This window comes from Bubalus kerabau, chromosome X, assembly GCF_029407905.1.
Source record: "Bubalus kerabau isolate K-KA32 ecotype Philippines breed swamp buffalo chromosome X, PCC_UOA_SB_1v2, whole genome shotgun sequence".
Taxonomy (NCBI): Eukaryota; Metazoa; Chordata; class Mammalia; order Artiodactyla; family Bovidae; genus Bubalus; species Bubalus kerabau.
The window spans coordinates 103,092,720-103,114,401 of NC_073647.1; the positions used below are offsets into that span (position 1 = coordinate 103,092,720).

The following is a 21,682-nucleotide window of genomic DNA, read 5'->3' on the forward strand; positions in this document are numbered from 1 at the left end:
AAGGACTTACAGGTTGACTGACTGATGACCTGTGCCGTTGCTGCCTGCCTGGGTAGCCGGATGTTGTGAAGGGCTGACTATTGCTAGGAATCACACCTGGCCAGAGAGCGATGGACGGATTGGATGTTACACTGTCTGGGGATGTGTAAAGGAGATCTGCTCATTTGCTCAGTCATGTCCTACTCTTTGCGACCCCATGAACTACAGCCCACCAGATTCCTCTGTCCATGGAATTTTTCAGGCAAGAATACTAGAGTTGGTTGTCATTTCCTACTCCAGAGGATCTCCCCAACCCAGGGATCAAACCTGTATCTCCTGCCTTGGCAGGCAAATTCTTTACTACTGAGCCACCTGGGAAGCCCCTAAAGGAGGTCTACCCTGAGGGAATTTCAGGTTGACTGATGGACAGATCCGTGGCTGCCTGATAGGCAACTATATCTAGTGACTGACTGTCTACTGTGAACAAATCACAGCATGCTTGACAGACCGTGTGCTCAGTCAGATGTTGAGAATGGCTACCTGGTTGACTGATAGGAGGGGCAGACTGAGTCACAGGCCAGCTGGTCCACTGAAAAATCAGTGTAGGTGCCTGAAACCACGGCTGTCCACAGACAGAATCACATCCACCCTAAAGGGCCCCGGGGGTCAGAGAATGCTGGCTGACCTACCAATGAAGGGTATGCCTTGCCTGAGAAATGACAGATTGCTGGCCACTGACAGGTGGCCTGAAGGCTTTAGCTGCTGTGAGTACGTGCTCTGGTGGAATAAACTGCCTGATCATGGCATGAATGAGGAGGAACCTGAGAGAATTATGGAGTGACCAGCTGACAGTGGAGAGTGTAGCCCACACGACAGGGCTACATTCGATGTTGACAATGACAGCCTGTCCTGACATAATCACAGCCAGCCAGAGGGCCCAAGCTGGCTTCCTGGGCGGTGGTGAGATGATTTCCCCCAGGGTATTCGGAGCTGCTTCCAGGGCCAGGGTAGATGGAGAGCCTGGCTACTGGACAGACTGATGGTGTGATGAAGGGAATGGCAGGCTGGCTGACAGCAACATAGCTGTTGTCAACGCCGTTTGTCTGCCTCGGGGGCCTCGCAGCTGCCCCGAAATCAAGAATGGATGCTGCTACTGACAGACTGACAGCATGAATGGCGGGCGGGGGTCGGATGAGACAGTGGTAGTGGTGATGGATTTCAGTCGGGCGACTGCCGGAGCAGCTGTATGCGGCGGCAGTCCACCTGGGGAGTCACGGACTGCTTGGGGTTAAAATATGGTGACGGACTGACTGACGGCGGTAATTGGGGGTCTGACAGGACGGAGAATCCCCTCTTGAGGCTAGCTGACAACGTGATTGGCTGACAGCGTGACAGACAGACCGGCGTACGGGCAGGGCCTCCGGCAACCTCAGCCGCCCTTGCTGCGGCTGCCGCCCCCCAGACGCACTCTCGCAAAGCACTGGCGAGCACCCGCCTTCGGGACCGAGCCGAGTGGCTGGGAGGGGTCCCGTCACGGCTCGCCGGTTGGTCCGCGCAGGCGCTGCTCGCTGCGCGGCGCGGCCAATAGGCTGCGCGTTCTCGGCCACGCCCGCGCGAGCTCTCTTCTCGCGAGGCCGGTTAGGCCCGAATGTCGTTAGCCGTGGGGAAAGATGGCGGAAAATTTAAAAGGTGAAGCAGTGGCGGCAGCGACGCGGGCCCGCTGGCAGGCTGGGTGGGCTGGAGGGGTGGCGTCGCGGACTCGGGGCCCCCGGCGTCCGAGGCCACCGGGCCGGGAGCCGGAAGGTCGGCGCCAAAAGGCTGGGGCTCGAGGCGCGCGGGCCTGGCGCGCGGGGCTGGGCGGGGCTGAGGGGAGGGGGCGCGTGCCTTGGAACACGGCGGGCGCGGGGCTAAGTGGGGACGCGAGAGGGGGGCGCGCGCCGCAGATTGCGGCCTGACGGTGCGCGCACGCGCGGGGGCTTGTTGGGGGAGGCCGCGCCCGCGCGCGGGAAAATTGGCCGCCGGTGACCGTTACCCTCTTGGTGTCCACGCGAGACGCCGGAAGGGGAGGGGAGGGAAGGGGACGGACCTCCTTTTCAGAGTTGGGGGACAGGGGATTCTTCAGGGGGAGGGTATCTGCTCGCAGCGTGACGGGGGAAGGATTTGAGGCAGAGAGAACTCTCCCAGGAAGAGGGGAAGAGGACTTCCCTAATGGGAGAGCTGGGCTCCCTCACGCGCAGGCAAAGAGGGGTGACTCAGTGTGTTGGGGAAGGTGGGCCCCTCGGGATGAGGGAAGCTGCGGGGAGGATGGGTTCCACAGGTGTGAGGGGGAGCTCTGAGGGTAGGAGAGTCCACCTGTGGTCAGTGCAGAGACAGCAGCATGTGTGAGTTGGGATCACATTAGTTGGGGCTTCAAATGCAAGTTTGCAAGGGAGAGGCATCATAGGGAAAGGAAGGCGTGGGCACAGGCCGAGTCTCCACTAGGCCTGTCTAAGAGGAGGGGTGGAAATGCACACGTAATAATTTTGCAAAGCTCTTGTACATTTGTAGGTTGACATCTAGAGTATTTAACCATGAGTTTCAGTTTTTGTAATGGAAGGTAGAAAATATTAAACATTTTTAAAAGATGAAACAGGATGAGGACTGACTGATTACATTTGGAACAAGGGTTTTGTGAAATGATTTGATAAAATGGCTTCTAAAGCACAGCAATTAAGAATATGCCTTGAACCAAAAGAAGCCTTTTAAATTAAAAAATCGGTCCTGAAAAATTTTGGTTCCCCGCCCCTCCTCCACCAACCTATTTGTTCTGTCTGTTCTTGAATTCAGAGCACACTCCTTTGGGCGAGCTTTACCCTTCAGAGAAATATGAATGAGATAGAAAATCAAAATGCAGCCTGAAAAAATATACCTTATGGATTTAAGGCACCCACATGAATCATTTGGGGAAGCTTCCTGTAATCTAATATCACTTCACAGTCTCTTATTCTTAATTCCAAAATCCAAAAAGCCCTGAAAGCTTAAATTTGGTGTCATTCAGTGGCAAAATTAGGCTATCACTGCCACTATCTTGCATCTTTCTCTTATTGAGTGTGAAAATTTACACTTTTTCTGCAGAACTATTAATGTGTTTGATTATGGCTTGATGCCCTTGACCACACTAGGGCTGTGTTAGGGAATGTAGGGGATATACCTAGAACTTCACTTGTAAAATCCCCCAAAAGGAATTTGGATTCTAAAACATCTGGCACCAGGAGTTACAGATGAGAGTACAGACCAGTCTTTCCAGTTAATGCCTTTGTCTGGTGCCCTGGAGGCTTTAATCCCATCCCTACCCACCCACCTTGGGACAGTGCACCCTACTGAGGTGGTGATTGTTCTCTTTCTTTTGCAAAGTGGGGAGAAGGACAATTAGGTCCTGAACTCCTAGGAGGTTTGCAGGCAGTTTAAAGAATGGTATAGAGGGAGCTTAAAGCTCCGGAGGACGGGTGGGGGATAGATTCCTTTACGACGATCCGTGTATCAGAAACCACTTGGAAGTCTGCTGCTCCAGGGTAAGCCTTGGACAGTGGGCACTGGGGTAGATGGGAGTGGCACATCTTTGTTGTAGAAGGGTCTTAGCATTGGGAAGGCCTGTGGATTAAATTTCACTGACTCTGAGGTAGTCCTTTGGAAGTCCCAGGGATGATTTGGGGTCCTGTTTGACCCCTGGCCTCATCAGGATGCCCAGAAATAGTTCTTTCTGGCCCTCTTTGTTCTAGGCTGCAGTGTGTGTTGCAAATCTTCTTGGAATCAGCTACAGGACCTGTGCCGCCTGGCCAAGCTCTCCTGCCCTGCCCTTGGCATCTCCAAGAGGAACCTCTATGACTTTGAAGTCGAGTACCTGTGCGATTACAAAAAGATCCGCGTGAGTCTGGGGTGACTGTGGACAGGGCAGAGGTGACTCAAGGAAGCTGGCTTCCTGCCCCCCTCCTCCCCCATTACCCACATCTGTTTCCAAAAGCAGTTTTCTCCTCTGATCTTAAAAATATAGACTTAGTAGGCCCTCTTATCATCTCCATTTTACAGGTGGGAAAACCAGGTGGCTTTCTGAGAGGGGCAGGAGCCAGAATGAATCCCTAAATAAATCTCTCCTCCCACCTCCCTCTGAATACAAACCAATTGCAAAAATTGGGATGCTGAGCCCAGGAGTGGAGTTAATGATAGTTAATGGTTTTGATGATGATGGACAGGGAACCCTGGCATGCTGCAGTCCATGGGGTCGCAAAGAGTCCGACACGACTGAGCGACTGAACTGAACTGAACTGAATGGTTTTGAGCACTTTGTGTGCCAGGCACTTTCTTTTAGAAACTAATTTAATCCCACCAGCAACATTGTAAAATGGCAACTGTTTTAACTGGAGAACAGCCTGGAGCCAGAATGCTTCAGTTCACATCCAGGCTGTGTAACCCTGGAAAACTCACCCCAATTCTCTGTACTTCATTTTCCTCATCTATAAAATGGGGATAATTAGCAGTATCTACCTTATATAGAGTTGTAAGGGTTAAATTAGCTAATAATACATATAAATTGCTTAGAACAGTACCTTCTACATAATGAATGCTAGAAAAACATCTGCTCTTTTTTTCTTATTTACAGGATGAGGAAACTGAGGCCCAGTGAAGTTAAATAACTGCCTAAGTTTGCACTACTAGGGAGCGGCAGATTCAGGATGTGTACCCAACGTGTTTAGTTGTAGAATCTGTGTAGTTAAACTCTATCCTATAGTGCCTCTCGGCAAGAAAAGATCCTTCTGGCTGCTGTGTGGAGAACAGACCTGGGGTGAGGGTGGAAGCAGAGGGACAAGTGAGGAGGCTGCTGCTGCACTCCAGGCGAGCAATGAGGGTGGTGACAGAGATTTGAAGTGTAGGGTTCTGGATGTAGCTTGAAGGATTTCCTGAGGGTGGATGTGGGGAGTGTGAGAAAAAGGAGTCAAAGATGACTCTGAGAGGTGAGGCTGAACAGCTAGCAGGAGGGAATAGGTTTGGGAGATAAAATTAAAAGTTGGATTAGGTTTGGGAGATAAAATTAAAAGTTAGATAAAATTAAAAGACAGATAGTAAGGGGGAGAGAGGGATTTGAACCTAGTGAGCCTCACTCTGAAAGCCCATGTTTTTTAATCACTGCAAAGAATCATTCTAGGAAAGGAGTGGTTTGGGTGTTGCCCACAGCCGTTGGGATGGAAATGCCACAAGAGCTGGCCCAAGGGTCTTGTCTGTCACTTACAGTGCCCCCACCCCTTCCCCACCCCCCCCCCCAGGAACAGGAGTATTACCTGGTAAAATGGCGTGGGTACCCAGACTCCGAGAGCACTTGGGAACCACGGCAGAATCTCAAGTGTGTGCGCATTCTCAAGCAGTTCCACAAGGACTTGGAAAGGGAGCTGCTCCGGCGGCACCACCGGTCAAAGCCACCCCGGCACCTGGACCCAAGCCTGGCCAACTACCTGGTGCAGAAGGCCAAGCAGAGGCGGGCACTCCGGCGCTGGGAGCAGGAGCTCAATGCCAAGCGCAGCCACCTGGGACGCATCACCGTGGAGAACGAAGTGGACCTGGATGGCCCCCCACGGGCCTTCGTGTACATCAACGAGTACCGTGTTGGTGAGGGCATCACCCTCAACCAGGTGGCTGTGGGCTGCGAGTGCCAGGACTGTCTGTGGGCACCGGCCGGAGGCTGCTGCCCTGGGGCATCACTGCACAAGTTTGCCTACAATGACCAGGGCCAGGTGCGCCTGCGAGCCGGGCTGCCCATCTATGAGTGCAACTCCCGCTGCCGCTGTGGCTATGACTGCCCCAACCGCGTGGTACAGAAGGGCATCCGCTACGACCTCTGCATCTTCCGCACGGATGATGGACGTGGCTGGGGTGTCCGCACGCTGGAGAAGATCCGCAAGAACAGTTTCGTCATGGAGTACGTGGGCGAGGTAGGGAGACAGGGCTTGGCGGGTGTGTATGGCTCTCCCCACTGCGTGTTCCCACCCTGAGCGCCTGCCTCTCCCCGCTGTATGCCCGAAGCTCCCCTGCTTTCCCTGGGGGAAAGGTGTTGAGGGGGTAACCTGAGTGTGAGAGGGACATCCTGGCAGGGGCACATATTCCACGCTGGTAGTTAAAGGCACGTTGAAATACCTTCAAACCGGGTTTACTTCATAATGGTACCTAGCAAAGAGGTAAGTGGGAACTGAAATCCAGGCAGCATTCCTTTTAACAGGCCACGTGGTCTGCACAGGATTGCATCATCTGAAAAGGCACTTCCTCTTCTCATTTCATGAGGGTCCAGCTTATCACCAGGCAGTGTCTGCCCAGGAGCACTTTTGTTTTTTTACTAATCTGCACAAAAAGAACACAGTCTGCCTTGGGCGGGAAGCAGGGGCGGGGTTGGCTACCTCCTCCTCTAGCCACTGCAGGACACTGGGGCAAAGCTGATGCTGTGTTAGGCAGGCTATCTGCATGCCAGACAACATCTTAGGGGCTTCACATGTTCTAAATCCATTTGCTCCTGTAACTGTCTACATGGGCATTTGGGTGGTATCCTTCCACCCAAATGGTGTGGCTGCCTAGGTTCTTTCCCTCTTGTGCCTTTACCATGGCTTTGAGCTGCCTCTGATCCTCAGTGTTGCCTGGTGGGTGGGCTGAGCGGGGCAGAAGGGGAGGTCTCTAATGGGCCAGGCCAGGATATGGTGCATATCATGTCTGCCCACACCTATTGGCTGGAACCAAGTCATGGGCCTTATTTCAGTTCAAAGGCAGCTGCAAAGCATGATTCAGCCATATGCCCAAGTGGAAAACAAAAGGGGGTTGGGTGCATAACTAGCAGGTGTCTGCAACAGCAAGTTCCGAAGTGGGTCACGGTGGGCACTTGGGGTGAGACAGTTGTTACATAGGACTGTCTCATGCGTTGGGGAACATTTAACATCCCTGGACCGTGACCATTTAAATCCAAGAGTGTACCTTGTCACAGGGACAGCCCCAAACACCTCTGTATTTCTGTGGGTCTCTTAGGGGTTTGATACAGCTGGGAGGTGACAGCATTGGCTATAGTGATAACAGTGATGAAGAGGAGAGGCTCCTGTTCCGAGGAACTTATGTGTGCGTGCTTAATTGCTTCAGTCATGTCTGACTCTTTGCAACCCTCTGGACTGTAGCCTGCCAGGCTCCTCTGTCCACGGGATTCTCCAGGCAAGAATACTTGAGTGGGTTTCCATGCCCTCCTCCAGGGAATCTTCCTGACCCAGGGATCAAAGCCATGTCTCTTAACATCTCCTGCATTGGCAGGTGGGTTTTTTTTTTTAAACCACTAGCACCACCTGGAAAGCCCTGGAGAACTATAGAGAGGGTCATAGCCCCAGGGGGTGGGGGGAACAGAAACTGTCTAGAGACTGAGCAGTCCACACTTCAGAGGACCCTGACAGTCTGAACGAAGAGATAGCCACACCCCAGACAATCCTGGGGGTTGGGTGGAGTAAACGTCCATGTGTTGGAGGACTTGACAGTCTAGAGGAAGGAGGAGGCGGCCACAGCTCAGAGGGTTCCTGATAGTCTGTAGGAAGAGGTGTCTATGTCCCAGCACAACCCAAGGAAGAGGGCAAGCTCTCCAGAGGACCCTGGCAGTCCAAGTTAAGAAGTGTCCACGCTTACGCTGCCCTGACAGGAAAGTGAAGTGTCCTCACCCCAGCGGGATAGTGACAGTCAAGAAGCTCAGGTGTACACCAAAGAGGCTCTGACAGCCTGGAGGGAGTGTCCACACCCTCAGAGCCCTGACACTCCAGTGGAGATATTCAGGTCTTAGAGGGAGAGCAACAGTGTGGAAGAGATGTCACAGCCCAGAGGGGTCGTAGCCATGCAGGGGAGGCGGCATCCACATCCACAGGAGTCAGTGGTCCTAAGGAAGTCCAGAGCAGGGGTGTACCTAGCTTCACCGCACTGGCTGTCTCTGGAAGAGTTGTCAGCAGCACAGGAAGATGCTGACAGGTGAGGAGGAGGAAGAGTCTTCAGCTCATTGGCAACCCCAAGGTCCCACGAGCCCGACTCCTTTCACACCATTCTTCCTTAGCATCCTTACTCCTCCATGCTATAAACATGGCAGTTACTGGGGACCCTCTCATTCCCTATCCTCACTCTTCCCACATTCTCTTCAAGGTATTTCTTGGCTTCCCTCCTGCCACATTCAGTGACTTCCAGGCCCACTTCTGATATCCTTAGACCTGTGGGGCCTCCTGATGGCAGCACAGGCCCCCAAACACTGCCAGGTCCAAAACCACCCCCCTGCATCCCACTCTGACAAGGCAGCGTGGCAGAGGGCTCAGGAGGATGGAGTCTGGGTGCCTGAGGCTAAATCCCAACTCCACCACTCATCAGCAGTCACTTAACCTGTTTGTGTCTTAGTCTCCTAATCTGTGTAACGGGAATGATAATAGCACCCACCTCATAGACTTGTTCCAAGAACTAAAGTGAGTTATGATGTGTGAAGCATTTGGTGTTCAGTACACAGTAAGTCTTCAAACAACGTTAGCCATTATAGTCCAAAATTCAGAACATCCAAAATGCCCAGAAACCAAAAATTTCTGTAGCCTACCTGGCTACAAAAGCCAGCCAGACCAGATATATGCCTATTTGCAGTCTGTTTACCCCACTTGATGTGCATATTCATCATTTTGCAGAAATATTAACTTACTTGATTATGTGGTGCTGGCCTACTGGGTGTTACATCATCGGGGGCATACCCCTGACCCCCTCCACTCTGGAACCCAGTTCAGTCTCCACCTCTGCTCTGTCAGTCCCTACACCAGCTGTGCTTCCACGTTCATCAGAACATCACCACCCTAACCCACCAGAGAACATAGCCTAGGTTATCCATTCTGAAACATGCACTTTCTTCATGTTTTTTTCAACTCTGAAATGAAAGTGAACCTCACTTTAATTAGTTTAATTAAATGATGGCATATCATCATTTAATTAGTAGAAGTTTTTCTTTTCTTGGGAAAGGGCACACAAAAGAAGGGAGCCTGTTAGATTTTGACAAGCTACAGTACTCAGCCACTCCTAACACGAAAACAAACAGAAACCCCTTTCACATATCTGAAATTGTTGGATTCTTACAACAGCCCCTGTCAAGTTGGGATTATTGTCATCTCCATTCTACAGATGAGAAAACTGAGGCACAGAGAGGTAACGTGCTCAGAGTCACCATGCTAGTAAAGTGGGCCCAAATGTCTAAAACTGGTGTCCTGCCAGACCTGGTGGAGTGTTGTGGTTTGGGTTTGTTTGTTTCATTTGGATGAGAAAACAGGCACAGGGAGAGAACATTCAGGATCCCATATCCGGGAGGGGGCAGAGCAGCAACTGGCTTCTGAGTCTTCTGGTTCCCATTCCCATCAAAATCCTTTCCCGGCTGCCAGCTTCTAGCCCATCTGTCTTCCCTAGTCACTCTGGTAGGGAGCAGGGACATGGACTGTTTTGCTCCCAGGTTTTTTTCGGGGTGGACCAACCCTTACAGAGTGGGGCTGAAAAGAAGCCAGAAGGAACCATTTGTGCCCTGCAGGGTCTACAGTGTGACTCACTCATGGGGAGACTGAGGGAGCAGGTAGGGGAAGAACGGACAGGAAAATAGAAACTGGGGAGGAGGTGGGCATTCCGTCTGGCTGGGGAGGGACCCAAAGGGAAAAACCAGCCCAGGCACCACCTGGTCTGCTCATGAGCCCAGGAGAGGCTGCCCTTTGATCCCAGGCTTCTAGAGGCGGCAGTGGGTGGGGAGCGGGAGCTTCAGGAAGGCTGCACAGATAAGTGACATCTGTGGGAGCTGACATCAGAAGGAAGAGTGTGTTCTCTGGGAGGTGGAGGGAAGCTGACCTTGATGTACTCCTACTCAAAATACTTCTGTGACTCCTGTTTTGTCCCACAGAAGAGAGTCCCCACTCTTCAATCTGGTCAAAGCCCTTTTGTGATCTGCAGTTCCCTTTAGATGGTATCTCTCTTCCACTGCCCCTCAAGCTCTAAGCACTAACTAGACTGTGATCCATGAAGGCCAGACTGAGCCTGGTCCCTATGTTCTCCCACCAGTGACCCCCGAGGGCCAGGACCAGCCTGGTCCTGTGTCTCCCCCACCCAGCTGTGACCCCTGAGTACTGGGGCCAGGCACAGGGTAGGCCCCATGGAAATCCACTGAATGAATGAGCAAACAAACAGAAATTGCGATGGGGAAGCCAGGTTCCTCAAGGAATGGAGCTGGAGTAAGGGGCAGTGAGCCGCATGACCCCGGGGATAAGCCTGCATCTTCTAAGGGGGCTGTTAATCAGCCTTCAGCATGGAGCAGAGGCTGGAGGTGGTGATGGAGGAGGCAAGGAGGAGGCTAGAGAAAACAGAGGCTGGTCACGGGCTGGCATGAGAATGAGCAAGAAAGGAGGCTGGGGTGGGTCTCAGGCTTATGTCCAGTGTGGCAGGAGGGTAGTGTTGCGCTGTGGTCTCTGACAGAGGGAGAGGGAAGAAGATGGGATATGGCAAGAAGAGAGTACCTGAGCTGCCTTTAGGGCCACCGCTGGATGGAGGTCAGGGCTCTGAGCTAGAGAGCAGAATACACATGACAGGTGTCTACTGCATGTCAGCAGCGTACTGCGCTGGCACTTGTGGCTGATAGGCAGCAAGAACCCAGGAGTGGAGAATGAGGCCGGCCCTGGTCTAGGGGCACCCAGGCTGAAGAAGGGGAAGTCTTGGCTACTGGTGGGACCTCACCCAGAGGCAGCATGGTCGGGGATTACCAGAAGGCTGTGGTTGACCAGGAAGAGGTGACACGAGGGATAGAGAGGAGGGGTGGTGTGTGGCGGGGGTTGGGGTGGGGAGTCCGTCGCCAGCACTTGGGAGGCAAGGACAGGCTGGGCTAGGATAGTGGTCCGGTTACTAGGACAGGCGGGGACCCAGCTGGGGAGGAGGACACGCCTCCTGCTGTCTTAAATACCAGCTGTTGGCAGTGCACAGTGTTAGGCCTGAGTGAGGTGGTCTCATCTGTGCTCTGGTCTCCTTACTTTCCTCTTCCTTCTCTGTCTGAGTTTTTGGCCTCCACCTCTTTTTTGTGCTATCAGACTCTCTGGGGTCTTGGCCTTTTCTCTGGACCTGGGACCTTTGCATTAAGATTCTGTGTGTCTAACTCTGCCTCTGGTATCTGAGTCTCTTTCTCATTCATTCAGTCTCCCTTTCCCCAGGCCTCTCGTGCTCACTATGTGCTTTTTGGTGTCTGCACTGCCTTGCATAGGCTTCCCAGGTGGAACAGTGGTAAAGAATTCACCTGCCAGTGCAGGAATCATAAGGGACGTGGGTTTGATCCCTGGGTCGGGAAGACCCCCTGGAGAAGGGAATGGCAACCCACTCCAGTATTCTTGCTTGGAGAATCCCATGGAGAGAGGAGTCTGGCGCGCTACAGTTCTTGGGGTTGCCAAGAGTTGGACACGACTGAGAACACAGAGCACACACCGACCTGCACTGGCTTGATTCTCTTGTGCTGGTCCTTCTCTTGCCTTGATCAGCCTCTCACTCCCACTCTCCCCACCCTTCTCTGTTCAGCCCTGGGTCTTTTTCTTCCTCACCTTTGATGTGGGTCTCTCAATAAGGGGGTTTCTCTCTCACTCCTGGACCTTGTGGCTGGCCTCCACCTACCATTGAGAGACTCACCATACCATCCAGAGGCCTGAGAAGGGCTGCCAGCCCTTGTGTGTCGCTGCTGAGCCAGCCACAGGGGTGCCTCCTTGCTCCCTTGTTCTTCAGGGGGCCAGGATGGGGGTCAGGAGCTCTGCTGGCTTTCCTGAACCTTCTGGGCCAACCTCCTCTCCCCTGTGGCCTTCTCCCCAGATCATTACCTCAGAGGAGGCAGAGCGGCGGGGCCAGATCTATGACCGCCAGGGTGCCACCTACCTCTTCGACCTGGACTACGTGGAGGATGTGTACACTGTGGACGCCGCCTATTACGGCAACATCTCCCACTTTGTCAACCACAGTGTGGGTACCCACAGGTGGGCAGGGGGTTGGGAGGAGCAGGCTGGGGCCCCTCCTCACCCTCCTGCCGTTTTTTGTTTTTTGCCCAGTGTGACCCCAACCTCCAGGTGTACAACGTCTTCATAGACAACCTTGATGAGCGGCTGCCCCGCATTGCTTTCTTTGCCACCAGAACCATCCGGGCAGGCGAGGAGCTCACCTTTGATTACAACATGCAAGGTGGGGGTGGCAGGGGACTGGGGGCAGGGACACACAATGACATGGGACATGAGGACCCCTCCCCAAGGAGCTTTAAGATGCTCTTCCTCACTCCCAGTCTCCTATCTGGACTCCTGGATTCATGCCTACCCTTTGCGGATCCCTTCATTCCTAACCACTGGACCCCAAGCCCGAGACCCTCATACCAGCTTCTCCTGGGGGAGGATGTTTGGCTCAAGAGTTGAGACACTCCTCCTGATTGCAATCTTGTCTGAATTTCCCCAGTCCCCCAACCTTCACTGCTCCTAACCCCCTTTGACCTTCCTCATTCCAAGCCTCTGGACACCCTTGTGGCCTCCAGCCAGTCCCTTTCTTGACAAACTAGCCACCTCTGAGACACTCAAGGGGAATCAGTTTGGCAGGAGAGTTCAGATGCCCCTCTGGATGCCCAGGTGACCCTCCATTCCTGACCCCTGTCTGACACAACCCTCTCGGTCACCCCGACAGCTCCCTGCCTCCTCCGAGAACCCTCACTCCTGGCCATCTTCCTAACACCTGAACACCCCTCTAGTGGAAGCCCTGGCCCCTGCCCAAAACCACCAACCCTACGCCCTGCTACCTGACTCACATCTCAGACCTGCTCCCCACCCCTCAGACTCCTGGGTCCTGTGGTAAAAAGGGCAGCGGGACCCCTCCATCTTGGCCTTCTGTCTAACAAGTACCCCCCTCCGGCTGTGACTCCACAGTGGACCCCGTGGACATGGAGAGCACACGCATGGACTCCAACTTTGGCCTGGCTGGGCTCCCCGGCTCTCCCAAGAAGCGGGTCCGCATCGAATGCAAGTGTGGGACTGAATCCTGCCGCAAATACCTCTTCTAGCCCCGTGAAGTCTGAGGCCAGACTGACCAAGGGAGGCTAAAAAGCTGCCCACCCCACCCACCCACTGCTGCCCTCCTGTTGAAGAACAACTGCCAGGGCCTCCTGCCTGCCTCCGCCTGCCCCCTGCTCAGGGCTGCATGGCCATGGGGAGGATGGACTCCAGGAGTCCCCTCTCCCTGTCCCAGCCCCATCCATGGGTTGCACTTACAAACCCCTGCCCACCTTCAGAAGTGATTTTTCAACACCAGGACTTTCTGCAGTTGGGATTCATGGCCTAGCAAGGCAGCCCGAGGGCTGAGCCCCAGCCCGTACCCAAAGTAGAAACGTTTGTTTTTGCACCTGCTTCTGGCCAGAGCTTGAAGGGTCTGCTGCAGGCCCTCTCCCTGCTGCCCCAAGGGTGTGAGGAAGCATTCCCAGGACAGGCTGACCCCAGAGCCCAGGATTCCCAGTCCATTTGCCTCCCCTGCCACAGAAATGTGCTAGTGAAAGGGGGGGTCTTCAAGGGCTGCAGGCTGTGGCTGGGTCCTGCTCATGCTTGCATGCTGGCTGGTGTTGGCCTGACAGCTGTAGGGTCTCCTTTTCAAAGCTGTGCCTCTGAGAAGCAGACACCCACATGCCACTAGAGGAGAGTGGATGCCCACGGCCTGTTGGCCAGTGAGAGGCAGTCCAGACTTTGTCCTTAAGGTGGGCAACCCACTCCAGTATTCTTGCCTGGAAAATCCCATGGACGGAGGAACCTGGTAGGCTACAGTCCATGGGGTCACAAAGAGTTGGACATGACTGAGTGACTTCACTTCACTAAGGTGGGCTGGGACTCAGCTCTGCCTTTGCAACAGCTAGAAGGTGCCCAGGGCTCTTGAGCTCAAAGGATGCTGGGAGCCCTTAACCTGCGGCGTGAGGACTGCTGATAGCACCCAGAGCTGGGCCCAAGACCTAGCTAGGCTGTAGACAGCACTTAGACAAAACGTGCATGGATGGGGGGGTGCTGAGGAGGTGCCAGGCACTGGGCTGAGCACCTGGTCCACGTGGATCGTCTCAGGGAAGCCTTGAAAACTATGGAGGTGGATCCCAGGAAAGGGCCCGTGTGGCAGAAGGCAAAAGCACAGACCAAGAATGGGGTGGGGCTGGCTTACCCACCAGGGTGTGGCGAGGTGAGGGGAAGCCCCTGCCGCCTCCTAGCCCTCCAGCCCTTGCACTCACCTTGGGTCCTCTGGTCTCAGTTCCCTGCCCACAAATGTATAAAAGGTGAAGGCGCTGATGGCTGCCTCGTCCCTTGCTTCCCCTGTGAGGTCTTCTCTAGGAAGCCTTCCTTCCCTGACTACCTGTGCGCAGTGTCCCCACGTGAGACTGTGTGCCCTGCCAGCAGATGCCAGATCTGTGTGTCTGTTTTTGTGTCTCTCTGTGTGTCTGTGCTCCCCACCCCCAGACTGACCTTCAGGCTTGGACTGAATCTGATTCTCCTCTTGTATATCCCCTTGGCCCTCCCAGTCTGGGAATGGGCGTAAATAAAACAGGTTATTGACTGAAAAAAACCAAGGTGTGGGGATTGAAGACCTTGTGTAGGTGGGGGTTGGGGAGATGAGAGGCTGGGAGCAGGGGTGCCCAGGAATGCAGTCCTCCAACCTCAGCCATTTAACATTCCCTGCAGTGTACCACTTGCACCACCGTCTGCATACATGCTGACCTAAGATAAGCTTGCTTTATACTTAAATGTTATCATACACTGGACAAGCAAACTAAATCCATTGCTGTTGAAATGGACAAACCATTATCACTGGCCATACATATGACACAATTCTAGCTGGATCCTCCATGCTTTTCAAACTTTTGAGCCCAAAGCCTGCTTACTACATTCAAAGAGAAAAGTCTATGTGCTGGGGGAAGCTTTTCTGCAAATATTTATTGAGCACCTATATGTGCCAGGGTATAAAACATAAGAAAGAAATGGTGTTTCGAGTATACATGTCTTCATCATCCTTCAACCTGAATGTGAACCCATGGCCTTTGGTTCTGCTCAGAGACCACACATGCTGTGACATAGGTACCCAAATATTTCAGAGACCTTGCACACAGGCGACAGGATCCTGAACAGCTCAGAGATCTAAGCACGGGCCTCCAAACAGCTCATAGACCTTATACCCTGGACATTGACCCTGGACCTCAGGGACCTCACACCTTGGGACACATCTCCCTACAGCTCTGCAATCCTACCTGGACATGAACCCCATATAACCCATGCTGCACTGAAACTAGAGGACACAGACTTCCAAAGAACCCCGAGGCTGCAAATGCTGCCCCCTACACTGCATCCAATTTTTGGGATAGAGATTCACAAACATCTCAAAGACCTCACAACCTGCGATACTGTTCCCCAATCTATTCGGAGCCTTCACCCCTGATCATCTATTCCCAAACCGCCCAGAGACCTCACAGCCTCAGACAGACCCCTGCACCCCAAACAGCAGAGCTGTGAAACCCTGGACATGGACCACCCAAACACCCAAGAGAACACAGATCCCTAACTGGTTCTAAAACCTCATGCTTTAGACATGGACCCCCGAGTTACTGAGACACCCTGGAACACAGCACTAAACATTCCAGAGGCCTTATTCCCTAGAATATAGTGCCACAAACAACTCAGACTCATGTCTTGGACACAGACTCCAAAGAACTCGGAGATTCCATGGCCCAGAAACAGACCCTGTTCAGAGAATTCTGACCCTGGGAAACATCTATACACAGCTCAGAGACTCCACAACTTCTGACACAGACCTCTAAACAGTTCAGAGTCAGGGCATTCTAGGAAATACTGAAGCATTTAAGAGACCTCATGCTTTGCAACCCACATACCCAAAGAGCTCAGAGACCTCAAAGTCTGACTTCAGGTCCCCACAAAACTCACAGACTTAGGATAAAGACCCAGCAACTTCTCAGAGAACTTCCAAACTGGGATAAAGATGGGCAAACAGTTCAGAGACCTCATATCCCAAACATGATGGTAGGGCACACCAAAACCACATCTGCTGAGACACGGGCACTAAACCAGCTCAGCAACCTTGCACTCAACAGATTCCTGTTCAGACATGTCACGAATTGGACAGAGATTCCCCCCAAACAGCTCAGAGCCTTCAACGCTGAGACACATCTGCAAACAGCTCAAAGGCCTCATGTTCTAGTTCACAGAAGAGCTCAGAGACCTGAAAATCTGGACACGGATCCTCTACAGCTTCTAGGCTTCATGTCCTGTGATACAGACCCCAAAAAACTCCGAGGTCACACGTTCTGGCCACAGACCCCAAATAGCTTAGAAACCTCACACCCTAGGCTAACATCCCCAACAAAAAACACAGACTGCCAAATGATTGAGAAATAGCACATCCTGGACTCAGACCTCAAAAGCACTCAGGGAACTTGCACTTTGTACTTGTATCCAGGAAGACTTCAGACACCTGACCCTCATGGACACAGATCACCAAACAGCCCAGAAACCTCACGTTCTGGGCAAAGTCGGCCACACATGGCAGAGAAACCTCAGAACTGGGACACGGACCCACAACAGCTTGCAGACCTTGCATCAGAGAACTTCTATCCTGGGAGACAAACACAAAAATGGCTCAGACACAGCACATCCTGGCTCCCTGTGCCCACAAACAAGCAACTCACATGGTGGGACAAAAACTCTCAGACTTCATTAACCTCACGCCCTGGAAAGCAGACCTGCAAACAGGCCAGAGACCTCACATATCAGATACACAATGCAAAATGCTCAAAATTAATGAACATCACGCCCTACGACACAGACCCCTACACCACTCAGAAACATAACAACCAGGACCTGGACCCCAAAACACCCAAGAAACACCATAAACTGTTGAAAGAACCCCAAACCTCTCAGAGACCTCAAACCCTGGAAACCTAGTAAGTCAGGGATCCCATTCCCTGGGATGAAGGCTCCTCCAACAGGAGTTACCTCACTCTCAGAAACACTCCCCAACAGTTAGGGACCTCAACAGCAAGGAGATACAGAGCTCAGAAATCTCACACTCTGGGACACAGAGGGTGAAGCACCTCTGAGGCCTGAGGCATTAGAAAGACTCCAAACTCTAGAAACGTATCCAGAAACTGCCTCTCAAAATCACACCCAAAGACAAAACCCCCGACATCAGCAAGAACTCATTCCCTGGGACATGGGCTCAAAACAGTTCAGGGGGTGACACCCAAAACAGCTCAGCCACCTCACCCCTAAACAGAGACTTCTCAATGGTTCAGAAATGTCATACTCTGCACAGAAACTACCACAGAGTTGAGAGATTTCACGCACCTAGTAAAGACCTCCAAATAGCTCAGAAAACTCACTAAACAGCACCCACCATTCCCCCATTAAAAGTTCAGAAAACTTGACCCGGAAACAAATCCCTAATGAGTCAGATAGCTCACACCCTGGGATTGAGGCCTCCCCAAAAGAAGAGGCCTGAAAATATGTTCCAAACAAGTCAAGAACCTCTCAAACCAAAAGAGCTCAGGGACCACAGACTCTAGGACAGTCACCCAAAAAACACAGTGAACTCACCCCTGGAATGTAGACCATAAAAAGCTCAGAACCCCCAAATCCAGAATTCAGAAATCCTTCTGAGACTTAGGATATAGACCCTAAAATATAATTCAAAGAAAATATGCTGGATGTAGAACATCGAATAACCTTAAATCGCAGGACGCACACACCCAAACAAATCAGGAAACTCACACCCTGGGACAGACATACAAAAACAGCTCAGAGAATTCAAATTCTAGGAAGTACAAGCCCCAAAAGACCAGACCTCACATCCTGTAACATACTCACAAAAAGATCAAAAACCACACAGGCTGAGATACACACAAGTATTTCAGAGAAACAGCATTCAGGGACATATACCACAAACATCATAGACCTCAATCCCTGCAACATTTGCACATAAACATACAGGCATGCCACATGTTGGCATTTGGTGTTTAGTAGCTAAGTTGTGTCTGACTCTTTTGCAACCCCATGGACTATAGCCCGCCAGGCTCCTCTGTCCATGGGATTTTCCAGGCAAGAATACTGGAGTGGGTTGCCATTTCCTTCTCCAGGGGATTTTCCCGACCCAGGGATCAAACCCACATCTCCTGCATTGGCAGGCAGATTCTTCTACTGCTGGGCCACCAAGGAAGCCCTGGGATGCATACTCACAAACAGATCAGAGCACTCATATCCTGGGAAATAAACCAAAGAATGGATGAGAGATTCACACCCACAAAAAGACCAGAGACTCAAATCCTGAAACATAAACCCAAAACACCCTGGGACCTCACATGCTAGGACAAGAAAGACAGGTTAAAACCTTGTGATCTGGGACACACAGCCCCAGAGAGATGAGACACCACACACTGTTGATGGATATACTAGAATATATCCTCACATCTTGAGACACACCACCACTAGAGTTGTTGAAGTACATCCACAAATAAATGTGATACCTGGGGACATGGGTCCTCACATAGATCAAAGACTTCACACCCTTGGACATATACCCACAGACAAGTAAGAGACCTTGAAAGCTTGAAATACACACAGAACTAGATGAAAGAGCTCTCATCCTGGGACATAAACCCCCAAAGAGGTCAGATAACTCATGTCTTTGGACATACGCCCATAATCACAACAGAGACCTCAGACCCTAAGACACAGAGCGTCACACAGAGCATATACCATGGAATGTACACAGCAGAGGGATCAGATACTTCCCACCCTGGGACATATATTGAAAAAGGCCAGAGAGAGACACACATTCTAGGAAATATACTTGAAATCTTGGGAAACAGATCCACAAAGAGACTAGAGACCTCAAACATTGGGACATGCACCCCAAAACAGATCAGAGACCACACAGCCTGGGACACATATCCACAAACAGCTTGGGATTTCACATCCTGGAACAAACAGCAAGAAACAAATTAAGAGACCTCAAATGCTTGACAATACACATGAAGATATCAGGGCTATCACATCCTGGGACATAGAGTAACAAAATGTTCACAGACCTCACATGCTAGGAAATACAGAAACCTTACATCCTAGAACACACACTCAAACAGATCACAGACATGAAATCCTGCAAAACACACCCACAAACCATTCACAAACCTTGTATCCTGGAACATACAACAAATCAGAGACCTCACATCTGATGCCTGCAACCAAAGAGGATACAGAAAACAGATCCTGAGATGGACATCCAAAACCTATTAGTGACCTGAAATTCTGGGAAGACAGCAACAAACAGATCAGAGACCTCCATTCAGCAAAACAGACACACAAAGTGGACAGAGACACACATTCCAGAATACTCATCCACAAAGAGCTCCCCCAAAAGTCATGTATTGGGAAATATACCCACAAACACCTCAGAGACTGCACATCCTTGGACATTCACCAACAGATCAGACACATCAAAACCTACAAATCACATACAGAAACATACTGGTTCTTATATATGGGGGAATACATCCACAAATAGATTGGAGGGCTCAAGTCCTGGGGTGTACATTGACAAAAAGATCAGAGACCTTACAGCCTGGAGCATACAAAACAAAGAAAGACATCAAATCCTGCAACACCCATCCACCATCAAGTTAGATACTCCATGTACTGAAGAATACATCTAGCAAATACACAAGATTGTAGACATCACATTTTGTAGCATAACCCACAAAGAGGACAGAGGATCCAAGCATTTGTAGGTTCAAATCTCTCTCACCTCAGCTTCTGCCATCACATCACTTTTTGTGACTTTCCTCTGTCATCACATAGCCCTCCATGTCTCAATAAACAGTTACTTCATCCTCTCTGATACTGAAGGTTCTGCCTCCCTCATATAAAGATTATATGGTGACTATACTGGATCCTCCAAGGTAATCCAGGATAACTGCACCAATCTCAGGATGCTTACTAGTACATATTTGCCAAGTCCCTTCTTCCAGGCAAGATAACACATTAAAAAGTTCTAGGAATGGGGTGAGGACATTGATCTATTATTCAACCAAAGAGAATATACATGCACAAACAAAAAGAGGCCTCACATCCCAGTACATACACCCAGGAAATGCTCAAAGAATTCACATCTGGAGTTACATACCTCAGAAACCTTCTACCCTGGGAACATACTTGTGAAAAATAAGAGAGCTGGATATTCTGGAACATTCACCAATTAATGCTTACAGTCCTCACACTCTGAGAATCAGACCCACAAAGACATAAGAGAATGCACTCTCTGGGACATACACCCCCAAAGAAAAGAAGGACCTGACATCCTGGGATAAACTCCCACAAAGAGGGACCCACATTCTAGGATGCCCAAATAGACCCTCTCTGACTCTGGGATATGTACACACACAAAGGGCAGAAAAAAGCCCACATTCTCTGACATACACACACAAACAGGTCAGGGATCTCATAAACTGGGACATATAACCTCAAATGAAACAGACCGCATACAAACCCACCCAAAGAGATGACACACTCGCATGTGGCATAGATGCACAAAAGATCAAAGACTCGGTCTGAGAAATACAACCCAAATCACACCAGAGACCTTCAATCTTGCAATATGAACTGACAAACAGGTTACAAACCTCACGTGCTGATAAATGCACCCAGATAAATACAAACACTGGAAATCTTTGGGCACACAGACTCAAGGAGATCAGAGAATTCAGATCCTGGGATACATACCTACAGAGATCCTCCCCGAAACAAGTGCATGGAAATACACCCATAAGCACCTCAGAGGGCTGTTAATGTGGGACATGCACCCACAAATAGATCAGAGGCCTCACAATCCCAAAACACACACCCAGAATGAACTCAGAAATCTCACATCCTGGATATATCTCTGTCTATCTGGGCTTCCCTAGTGGCTTACATGGTAAAAAATCTGCCCGCAATGCAGGAGACCCGGGTTCAATCCTTGGGTCGGGAAGATCCCCTGGAGAAGGGAATGGCAACTCCAGTATTCTTACCTAGAGAATCCATGGACAGAGGAGCCTGGCGGGCTACAGTCCAAAGGGTTGCAAAGAGTCGGACATGACTGAGTGACTAACACTTTCACTTTTCACTTTAATCTATCTATGGCGATATGAATATTGATATAGATAGGTTTTAATAGATAAGACTTTCACTTCATGGCATATATGCCATCAAACAAGTAAAAAAATGCTTAAATTATCCCCATAAGACATCAGATACCTGGAATAAATACCCACAAACAGCTCAGAGATCTCACACTCTGGGATGTATTATACATTCACAAAACACCGGAGACCTCATATCCTAGGACATGCACTGAGAAACAGATCAGAGAACTCACCTCCTGCGAAAACACCGTCAGGCACATCAGAGACCTCACACTCTTATTCATTCCCCCATAAAAAGACCAGACACTTCACACTATCAGACAAGTACACACAAACAAATGAGAGAATTCCCATGATGGCATATACACCTGGATTCACTCCCTGTTTCATTCGCCAGTGAACATACCAGGGGCCTCTCAACACAAAACTGAGACAAAAAGCAGATCAGGAATCCTCACA

The 21,682-nt window shown here is 51.0% G+C and overlaps 1 protein-coding gene across 1 annotated transcript; it reads left to right on the forward strand.

The window, feature by feature from the left end:
• Positions 1 to 985: 985 nt before the first annotated feature.
• On the forward strand, positions 986 to 14,604 carry SUV39H1 (SUV39H1 histone lysine methyltransferase). The gene is made up of 6 exons (XM_055564217.1): positions 986 to 1,668; positions 3,738 to 3,883; positions 5,277 to 5,939; positions 11,851 to 11,997; positions 12,084 to 12,213; positions 12,939 to 14,604. The coding sequence occupies exons 1-6, from the start codon at positions 1,650 to 1,652 to the stop codon at positions 13,070 to 13,072; spliced, it is 1,239 nt and encodes a 412-aa protein (XP_055420192.1). The 5' UTR covers positions 986 to 1,649; the 3' UTR covers positions 13,073 to 14,604.
• Positions 14,605 to 21,682: the final 7,078 nt, after the last annotated feature.

What these genes read in the sequence shown, in the direction of transcription:
- SUV39H1 (XM_055564217.1), top strand. An exon ending in TCATGGAGTACGTGGGCGAG is followed by an intron (nt 5,940 to 11,850) that starts GTAGGGAGACAG and finishes CCTTCTCCCCAG; the next exon opens with ATCATTACCTCAGAGGAGGC. An exon ending in CCCACTTTGTCAACCACAGT is followed by an intron (nt 11,998 to 12,083) that starts GTGGGTACCCAC and finishes TTTTTTGCCCAG; the next exon opens with TGTGACCCCAACCTCCAGGT.